The sequence below is a fragment of the Pelobates fuscus genome, chromosome 1 (assembly GCF_036172605.1).
Source record: "Pelobates fuscus isolate aPelFus1 chromosome 1, aPelFus1.pri, whole genome shotgun sequence".
Classification (NCBI taxonomy): Eukaryota; Metazoa; Chordata; class Amphibia; order Anura; family Pelobatidae; genus Pelobates; species Pelobates fuscus.
Genome location: NC_086317.1, coordinates 8,306,421 through 8,317,653, shown reverse-complemented (window position 1 = coordinate 8,317,653; position 11,233 = coordinate 8,306,421). Strand labels below are relative to the sequence as shown.

At 45.4% G+C, this 11,233-nt stretch overlaps 1 protein-coding gene across 2 annotated transcripts in view; it reads left to right on the top strand.

Annotated features, from left to right (window-relative positions):
* Window positions 1-1,114: 1,114 nt before the first annotated feature.
* Window positions 1,115-11,233, top strand: part of GSK3B (glycogen synthase kinase 3 beta) — a 156,238-nt gene continuing 146,119 nt past the window's right edge. For both annotated transcript variants that reach the window (XM_063446078.1, XM_063446072.1), the window contains exon 1: window positions 1,115-1,398. In XM_063446078.1, coding sequence (XP_063302148.1) covers window positions 1,311-1,398 — 88 coding nt within the window. In that variant the 5' untranslated portion in view covers window positions 1,115-1,310. The remainder of the gene's footprint in view (window positions 1,399-11,233) is intronic.

The following is an 11,233-nucleotide window of genomic DNA, read 5'->3' as shown; positions in this document are numbered from 1 at the left end:
CACGGCAGCCAATCAGCGTTCGTGACACAGCCGGAGCAGGCGGCTCTAACCATTGCGCGCTTCCTATTGGATAAGACTTCTCATTTACTGAGCGAGGAGCCAATCGTGTGCGGGTATCTCACGCATTAAGTCAAGAGGGAGGAACAATAAAAAGCGCTGAGTGGAGAGTGGAGTGGATTTCTATTGGTCTTTCGGAAGCTGTTATCACCGCCCCTCTGCTATCCGGCGCTCTGATTGGTGCTTCGGAGCTGGCGAGTGCGGTAGGCGTGGCCATCTCGCGGTTGGACGTCATGAAGGAGCTGGCAGTACTCCCCCCGCCCTTACTCGTATTCTTCACGCGCACTTGCGCCTTTTCCGTAACTTATTCCCTGTCTCCGCCTTAGGCGCTACGTCAACGCGAGGAGAGGGAGGAGGGCATTGCAGGGAAAAAAAATCCCGACAGGCAAATGCGGTCAGTCGGACGGAGGGTGACAAAGGGAAGGAGTGCGAGCTGGGAGCGGAGGGACCGGGAGCCGAGCAGCAGGAGATCCGGCCAGTAACCAGGGCCTGCCCGCCAGGAGACAGGAAGGGGCAGCCCCCCCGAGCCCCCCAACAGGAACCGCTCCCCGCACCGGGGGCCCCCACCGCGACATCCCAAGGGCTCCCTGTGAGGAGGAGGAGGAAGCTGGGCCTGGGCTGATGGAAGGAGCCGCCATGACATCTCCACCCTCTGCCCGGCACTAAGGGCCCCAACCTGCCTCAGGGGCCCAGTCCAGTCAGCACCCCCCCCAGTCCAGTCAGCACCCCAGTCCAGTCAGCCCCCCCCAGTGTCCAGTCAGAGCCCCCCCCAGAGAGTCAGCCCCCCCCCCCCAGTGTGCAGTCAGAGCCCCCCCAAAGAGCCAGCCCAGTACATGCTCCCCCCTACCAGTCACTAGCCATGGCCCTGTGACCCCCCAAATCTGCTGCCATATTGACCCCCCCAAATCTGCTGCCATATTGACCCCCCCAAAATCTGCTGCCATATTGACCCCCCCCAAATCTGCTGCCATATTGCTCCCCCCAAAAACTGCTGCCATATTGACCCCCATCTGCTGCCATATTGACCCCCCCTCCCCCCAATCTGCTGCCAGACCCCCCATTGGATTGCCCCCCTGAGGGATGGTGGCAGAGCATTGACTGCCTCTGGGATAAGGTGACTGCATTCGGTGCACCTGGACTCCTCTGGTGCACCCCATCTGATTGTAAAGGGGCTGAGGCTGGGGTCTTGATGGTCTTGCCCTCTGTCTGGCTTTTTTAACGAAGAGAGAAGGTGAGGGAGGAGCTGGAGCATCATGTCGGGGAGGCCGAGAACCACATCCTTTGCAGAAAGCTGCAAGCCAGTGCAGCAGCCGTCCTCGTTTGGCAGCATGAAAGTCAGCCGTAAGTATCCGCCTTTCCATGGTCGGGTGGTAAGACCCATGGGATATGGTCTGGGAGAAACGTAGAATAACTGCAAAAATGAAAAGCGGTACCCCTATCAAAACCCGTACCCCACTGCCTAATCTGGAGAGCCGTCCTTAGAGATGGCAGCTTTCAGTAAAATCTCTGCGGGTCCACAAGTCTAAGGAATTATGCGAGTGATTGTCCCAAAGGGTTTACAATCTGTACTTTTTTTTTTTAAATCCCATTAGTTTGTGGACTATAAAAGATATGTATGGTTCCTCGTATAACCATATAAAAGACCGGTTTGTGTTCTATGACCCACACTTTGGTTTAATAGAGTAACCCCCATTTTAACATTGTCATCTGGTGCTGTCTCCTCTAAAACCTGTGTCCTCACAATGGCTCGGTGATAATAGCAGAGGCGGACGGTGTTAAGTGACTGGCAGTCTGGCAAACCCAAATGGCAAGTCTTTCTTGTCTGCCCTAATCCGATGAATATTGTCCTACAATGTAGAAATGTGTGCCCTGTCTGCCGTTAGTGCTCCAGCAATGGACACAGTTGATATAATAAGAATTGTAATTGTATAGACCTGGTATTTGTAGCCCTTGCCACCTTGGGAATCCCATGATCACGTCTTCCTCTTTCATTGTTAAGTGTAATATATGCACTCTGTAAAGGCTGTCCATCGCATTTTCTAATGCAGTTGTAACTGTTTGCATTTTATACTAATCAATGACAGATAATATGGCTTCCCATTGATTAGGCCTTTGCGGAGACCCAGTCTTGCTTTAGAAGGGTCGCCTCTCTGTCTTCAGAACCCATCCTCCATAGTCGGCTTTCTCAGTGGAGAATCCGCCATTGCTGCAGCGCTGTCTGTCTGCAGGTTACTCTGACAGCAGGTTGGGCTTGTAATGCTTTGAAGATTATGGTCTGTTCATTCCTTTCTTCTATTTATAATGGTCGTGCTTTGTGGCACAGCCCACTCTACCCATTCATCTAGACAGTCAGCCATATTTAGCTGAATTAATTTGACTTTTAGCACATTGAGCAGGCTGCTAATCTCTGTATTGTGTAGGAACATGCAGCTGTCCTCAGAAGCTTGGAGACAGCCCCACCTTAATGCAAGATACAGCATCTAGGGAGCCATTAGCAATCCTAATGTCCGTGTGCCAAAATCCGGCTTTCCCTTTATGTATCGTAGGACATGGCTTGATGAACGGTAGATGGGCCTTGAGGTAAGGGTTGGATGCCCTCCCTCTCTGCTCCTTCTCCAACCCCACCCTTTTCCACCTTGGACAGACAGAATGGTCGCCCAGTAATCTGGCTGCTTCTATGACATCTCGCCTGGTTATGCCTTTTTTTTTTTTTTAAATAGACCGCAGACCGAGCTGTCTGTCAGTGCCCTTGGAGAGGCGAGGTTTCTGCTTTCCTACATTCACCTTCATTATTTAGAGAAAATCTGCCTTTTTTCAGTTATGTGAAATAGTGTATTAAAATAGCAATAGCTTAATATTCCCTTTCTACCCAAAAAAACCCTAATTCACTATTTAGTGAAATCCTATTATGTCTGTGAAGTTGAAATGTATGGGATGCAATTTTATTTTATGTATTTTTAGTTTATTTTTATATATTTTTTCCACTGTCTGTAAATATATAATTCTGTCCAGAGATGTATTTATTTATATAAATAATATATCTTTACATTAAGGAAGGTTTTTTTTTTATATATATAAATTATTTTTATTTAAGATTGTATAGCATCTTTTCATTTCTCAATGGAAAATGGTTAATTGTTCATTATAGGCATTGTATTTGACAAGGTGTGACTATGCATGTTTTGCTGTATTTTTATTTGCTATCACAGAAATTGATTGTTTGGAGGTAATATATATGCATTCCATTTACACGGTACCGATGTGTGATCTTCCTTTTATCCTTGGCATGTTGAGAGAAGCCACTTCCTTGGCAGGGCGGGTGGGAGGAGTGCTGGGGAATGATGCAGTCTTTCTCAATAAATCCAGATCCCGAAATAAATCGCTTCCTCCTCGCACATCTGGGTAGAGCGTGGCTCACAGGCAGTGTGTTTGCCAGCCCGCAGAGCTATGCCGTTCTGGTGTGTGCTATTACTTGGATGTGCACACACATGCTGGGGCCCTACCCTTACTCGTGCTAATGTGGGGCCAGTACCTGCTTCTGTCATATATCCAGAGGTTAGTCACCAAATGATTTCCTGTGTGTGATGCCTTTAAAGAGCTCTGGGATGGAGAGGGGATGGTTGGAATTAACACTTTCATTGACAGACGTGACATACGTGAGTTCTTGTTTTTAGCACCAGGTGATGTCTCTGACCTAGGGATCAAATCCTAGTCCTCTAATGCTGTTAACTAACACGTGTAGCTCTTTAATCTGCGTGATTCATGATCAGGGAATGCAGCTTCCTTTATACTCTCATTAGTAAGGCCCAGTGTCCCCCTCTAAACGCTTCCTTTTCACACATGGGCAATCATATGGAGCAGTTGGCGTGTGGCTATAGCCTTCATGGGACATCTACATGTATGTACTAACTTGATCGGTTACATGAAAAAGCTTAAATAAAGATAATAATTTAACTTCACCTTCAGAGTGGAATTAAAATAAAGTAACATATTACAGTGGCTCTGTCATTATTTCTTTCCTTATTTATACTCACTCCGTTGCCACTTGTGCCTTTATTTATATTTTATCATCTTTTCTTCCGTGTGCTGGATCTCTGTTTTACTATGTCCATGTTGACTGCCGTTTGCCCCTATTGTAGCAGTGATTTTACAGATGGATTGTGGGTACATTTGATTAACCTTGCTTTAAACCCCTCCCATTGTCTAGTTTTGTCAATTTGTCTGCAATATATGATCAATAGTAGTTCCTATTTTTCTTTATGTATGTTACGACCACTCAAGCACTCAGAAAAGAGATTTGGCCTGGCAGGAAATAATACCGTTATGTAGAAGCAGATTAAATAAAGTTTTTATTCTTGGTGACACTCCCCTCTCCCCCGAAATTGGATGCTCCAATCAGGAACTTCTCATTGTGGTCTATTATCCCATAAACGTTAATCTTAAGCCCTTATGGGATCCGTAGTTTATCACCAACCACAGCTACACATCGGATGATTGGAAATGCAGTGTCCTGGTTACGCTTACACCCAGCCTGTTTGACTCTTTAATGAGCTCACACTGCACAGACTATATGGGTAAAACCCTGACAGACTGCCACTGTGGGCTGCCTAATAGCTGCATTGATTTCCACTCCAAGACGCTCCGTGAACGCGTCGCACCATGTAACTTACTGTAATGGAAAGTGTTTACGTGAATTCTTTGACTCTAAGAAAATTATTACTACAAGGATCACGTTAAAGTGGCTCAGTCAAAGACTCCCAATGGTGACTGCCGATTGCAGTTGGTGGCCCGTGGGTACCCGGGAAGGTAGGTTTTACTTGGCTGAACCTGTCCCTTATGGCCGCCACCATCTTGATACAGTGCATCCTCTTCAGCTCCTGGTGTTTCATCTAGGGATCAACAGATTATCGATCTGGCCGATATTATCGGGCGATGTTCTGTAATTTCAGCAGTATCGGCAAATAAAGATACCGATATTGCAGCTAATGCAGACCAGGGCCGCCATAGCACACTCTTACTTACCTTCCCAGAAGCTCCCTTCAGCCCCCCTCTCTAACTCTCGCGAGTCCCGCGGCCATCAGAGTGTTGCCAGAGTGTTGCCATGGCAACACTCCGCGCAGCTCGCAGGACTGCAAGAGTTAGACAGGGCAGCTGAAGGTAGCTGCTGGGAAGGTAAGTAAGATGTGCTGGCCCCCTAGGGAATGCCATATCCCCCTACCTAAACAGGTAAGAACCTGGGGGGGACGGGGACGAACTAAAACCCATCTTACACACACACTGCATCCACTATACACAAACTCACACTCTGGATTCACTATACACACACTCTGCATTCATTATATACACACTATACACACTCTGCATTCATTATATACACACTACACAAACACACTGCATTCACTATACACACTCTGCATTCATTATATACACACTACACAAACACACTGCATTCACTATACACACTCTGCATTCATTATATACACACTACACAAACACACTGCATTCACTACACACACTCTGCATTCATTATATACACACTACACAAACACACTGCATTCACTATACACACTCTGCATTCATTATATACACACTACACAAACACACTGCATTCACTATACACACTCTGCATTCATTATATACACACTACACAAACACACTGCATTCACTATACACACTGCATTCATTATATACACACTACACAAACACACTGCATTCACTACACACACTCTGCATTCATTATATACACACTACACACTCTGCATTCATTATATACACACTGCATTCACTATACACACTCTGCATTCATTCTAAACACTGCATTCACTATACACACTCTGCATTCACTATACACACTCTGCATTCACTATACACACTCTGCATTCACTATACACACTCTGCATTCATTATACACACTCTGCATTCATTATACACACTCTGCATTCATTATATACACTCTGCATTCATTATATACACACTGCATTCACTATACACACTCTGCATTCATTATATACACTCTGCATTCACTATACACACTCTGCATTCATTATATACACACTACACAAACACACTGCATTCACTATACACACTCTGCATTCATTAAATACACACTACACAAACACACTGCATTCACTACACACACTGCATTCATTATATACACACTACACAAACACACTGCATTCATTATATACACACTCTGCATTCACTACACACACTCTGCATTCACTACACACACTCTGCATTCACTACACACACTCTGCATTCATTATATATACACTACACAAACACACTGCATTCACTACACACACTCTGCATTCATTATATACACACTACACACACTCTGCATTCATTATATACACACTACACAAACACACTGCATTCACTACACACACTCTGCATTCACTACACACACTCTGCATTCATTATATACACACTACACAAACACATTGCATTCACTATACACACTACACAAACACACTGCATTCACTACACACACTCTGCATTCATTATATACACACTACACAAACACACTGCATTCACTGTACACACACTACACACACATACACTCTGCATTCATTATATGTACACACACTGAATTGACTATACACACATTACATCCACTAATCAAATACTCTCACTGCATCCACTACACACACATTCTTGAAAACATAAATTCTGACTGGCATGTATATTTTGTGCATTTTCCTTAATTTAAAAAAAAAAAAATTGGCAAAAAAATAAATAAACATGTTCAGTTACCAATAAATTTGTGTAGAAATAGGTGTAGCGGAGCTGCAATATTAAATCCCAATATCTCCGCTGGTATAGAAAGTAATCCAAGTAAAGCGCTGGAAATGAAGGCAATATCCCAAATCCCCCAGTAACCGGACGAAACACAGTTCTGGGAGTCAACTGACGATTTTATTCACAAGCTCCAGTATTTATGTGGTTCCCCATGCAAGGGGTTTCCTTAGTCCTTTTACAGGGATTATACAGTAGGGGACTACATGGGGAACTGAACATGCAAGACATTTCTCCCACCATGCACTGCTGTACGAGAGGGATACTCCCACAGAATATCCTGTTAAGTGGATTATCCCTCCATACAGCAGAACCGGGCTTTTCACTTAAAAATACATAACTGGCACATTATTCGGGCTATTGTACCGAATGACCTATAGGTAGATAGCTGTGATCTGAGCGCATACTTCGGTAGATTACCGCTCAGATCCCAGCACAATCAGCCGAACGCCACAAAATACCGTTTAACATGAATTCTCAATAAAACACACAAATGTGTGGTTTGAAGAAAAGTACTGAAAGACCGGTATTCCCGAACGGTCTGGAAGTCCAGCGGTGTTCGTGCTGTCGAGTAGCCGATTTTAGTTCCAGGCACTTGACGACCGAACACCGCTGGGCTAAAAGTGAATCCAAGATGGCCGCCGCCGCGTGGTTGGTATCCGAACGGCGGCCACCCCGCGAATCAATTAACTGGGAAACGCTACAATGTTGCAATCTTTTAATGGGAGCCACACAACCTCCTGTGTGTGGTCTCCTATTCGGTACTATGTTCGTTTCACGAACAGTGTTGAAAGTCACTTTTCGTGAAACTAGCATATGAATGCTAGCGGCTTTCGCGCCCCTAGCATACGAATGCCCTCTCACATTTATAAGCGAACACATAAAATCACATAAGTTAACCAGCTTTACTAGGACAACCCTTAAATAGATAAAAGAATAGTGTGAAGGGGTTAGGTTTGCCACAAACGGTAAATGTACAGAGTATCGGTAGGTTATCGGCCTGGAAGTTCACAGATTATCGGTGTCTGCTCTAGAAAAATCAATATCGGTCGATCCCTAGTTTCATCTGCCTGGAGCCAATTTCAGTGTTTGTACTCGTGTGCATGACCACAAGAGCGTCCATAAACAAAGCCTTTCCCCCTTCAGCGGTCACTACTGGCGGCTCAGGGCTTGGCAGTGGTGGGTCCATCTTTTTGTGAAACGTACGAAAAATACACAAGATAAAAGTAGTTCCTACTTTGTTTGACTGGGCTGGAATTTCAGTGAAATTCCAACATATTATTTTTGAATGTTTTTTTTTTTTTTTTATCTTTATGAAATGTTTGTGGTGTGGGCAGATCTAGTCACATTTAGACTCTTAGCTACCATGGTCTCTATGGTAGATGCAGAGTTGCAGCAAATGAATTTCAGATTCTCCTAATAGAACTTTTTTCTTTTCTCCTGGCTTTTCCTAAACAGGCAGCACTCACTGTGAAGAGCACATTAAAGGACCACTATAGTGCCAGGAAAACACTTGTTTTCCTGACACTATAGGGTCTTTATTCCCCCTACACCTCAGGGTCCCACTAACGCTGGGCTCAAAGGCTTAAACACTTACCTTTCTCCTCCCTCTGCCGATGTCAGCGGTGAATGCGCATGCCCAGCGAGAGCCGCGCGCATTAAAACCGTCCATAGGAAAGCATTTTTACATTGAGAATCGCCGAAGCGCCACTAGAGGCTGGATTAACCCTTGTGTAAACATAGCAGTTTTTCTGACACTGCTATGTTTACAGCTGCAGGGTTAACACTAGATGGACCTGGCACCCAGACCACTTCATTGAGCTGAAGTGGTCTGGGTGCTTATAGTGGTCCTTTTAATTAGTATGCATCTAACCCCAGTGGTAAAAAGAACCTACACGCACAAATGTCTCCAGCCTTTGCCAGTTTGTTATATACCATAGATAGAAGTTGATAGAAGGCGGGTTGTTGTAAGACGGATTGATGCGTTTCGACGAACAAATCTGCTGCATAGTAACTGCCATGATGATGCCAGTCTGTTTTAAACCCATCCCATAAGCGTGAACAATGCAAAAATGCATTGCAGCCATATCATTGTTTACGTGTGAAAACCACGTGAATATAAGCTAGTAAACTGCAGCTTGCCTGTGTCTCGTGCTTGTCATCTTCTGGAGATAGTCGTTGCGGCCTGCCCCTGTCTCCCGTGCTTGTCATCTCCAGGAGACAGTCGTTGCGGCCTGCCCCTGTCTCCCGTGCTTGTCATCTCCAGGAGACGGCCGTTGCGGCCTGCCCCTGTCTCCCGTGCTTGTCATCTCCAGGAGACGGCCGCTGCGGCCTGCCCCTGTCTCCCGTGCTTGTCATCTCCCGGAGACGGCCGCTGCGGCCTGCCCCTGTCTCCCGTGCTTGTCATCTCCCGGAGACGGCCGCTGCGGCCTGCCCCTGTCTCCCGTGCTTGTCATCTCCCGGAGACGGCCGCTGCGGCCTGCCCCTGTCTCCCGTGCTTGTCATCTCCCAGGGAGACGGCCGCTGCGGCCTGCCCCTGTCTCCCGTGCTTGTCATCTCCCAGGGAGACGGCCGCTGCGGCCTGCCCCTGTCTCCCGTGCTTGTCATCTCCAGGAGACGGCCGCTGCGGCCTGCCCCTGTCTCCCGTGCTTGTCATCTCCCGGAGACGGCCGCTGCGGCCTGCCCCTGTCTCCCGTGCTTGTCATCTCCCGGAGACGGCCGCTGCGGCCTGCCCCTGTCTCCCGTGCTTGTCATCTCCCAGGGAGACGGCTGCTGCGGCCTGCCCCTGTCTCCCGTGCTTGTCATCTCCCGGAGATAGCTGCTATTACCTGGTTGGCACTGATGCTTGTTTCCAGTTGCCTCCTGTAGCTGTTGCTGCAGTCTTTTGTGCATCAAATCTCCTCCCCAAAGTGCGTCACATTTTGTCACAATAGCTGCCATCTGCAACACGTCTCTTCCCTGGTTTGTCCTGTGATCGGGATAATGGCTGCAGTCTGCAGTGACGCTGATTTCCTTCCCAGCCTGGCAGCTGGGTGCAGCATGCAAACTTAATTTTTCACTGTTTGTTTAAGGCTTTTTTCCATTTTCTTGCTATTTCTCAGGTTAAAGCCCTGTGTTACCGGATGTATTTTCTGCTTAATTCTGTGGAATATTCAACATATTAGCTCTATATTGCAATACTATGCCTTTATCTGAATGGGTCCAAATAAAAATAGGAAGCCTTCTATATCACCTTGGAATATGAATGAATCGGAAACCCAGGCACGAACGCAGATTCATATATATTTTACAGGAAATATTTACATGATTCTGCATACTTTCTCCAATATTTGTCCATGTCTTCGGTTAGCAACATGGCAATCTGTCTTCCTGGGAGTTGTAGTTCAGGTAAAGCCTCCATAAGTAAAAGTGTGATAACGGAACTACAACTTCCCGAAATCCCTGCTGTGCGAGCATTTATGGTGTTAAGTAAGCCTTTCAGAAAGTGACATCAGGGGTAATTTAAAGGAACACTACCATCTGAGCCTTCGAAATGTGTATTAATAAAGCTTTGGTGCCCTGTGTCTGAGTGACCGTCTCTAGGGCCATTTAAACTCTGCATTAATGGTCTTAATAGTGTCCCTATAATCTGCTAGTCGGTAAGACTTGATTTAAAACACGAGTTTTAAATGTGAAGGCTCATTCATTTAATACTTGCAGCCAGATGAATATTTTATCTTTTTGATAACTATTTAGTTTAACAGTGCCATCAGAACGTATTTTGTTATAAACCATTAGAAAAAAAAATTAATGGAAAAATATGGATAATGATTAAATGATCACAAGCTGCACTATCTCCAGGTTAATCAGTGATCTTTGGGGAACAATCTAAATGGTTTTATTTGACTAAAGCAATAAAACTATGTAACATACATAGTTGTGTGTTTTCTTAAACAGCAGTGTTTGTTAGCTGAAGTGATTAATCAGAATATATTTAAAACATGTAAACTGCAATGGTTCTTTTACCTGGGTCCCAGCTTGGCTCCAAGCATTCTTTGATGCTGGGTAATGCACGTCTGGTTTATGCAGAGCCGCAGAAGTCTGATGCTGATCCTGTCTGTCATTCATTGGCTGAGAGAGTCAGCCAAGCGTCTCAGCAAATAAAATGACTATGCCAAGAATATGCACAGAATTGATATTCGCCATTTTGGTGCTCCTGTTCCGGCCTTGCGTTGCTTTAAGTAGTTACACCTCTGACAGTGATATAAAATATATGGGTATGTAAAGACTTTCATATTGGAAAACTGCACATTCAAACTCCAAGTACCATGACCACTTTAGATCACTTTAGGATAAGGTGCTCATTGTGTGTACATTATAGTTATAGAATAACAATGGG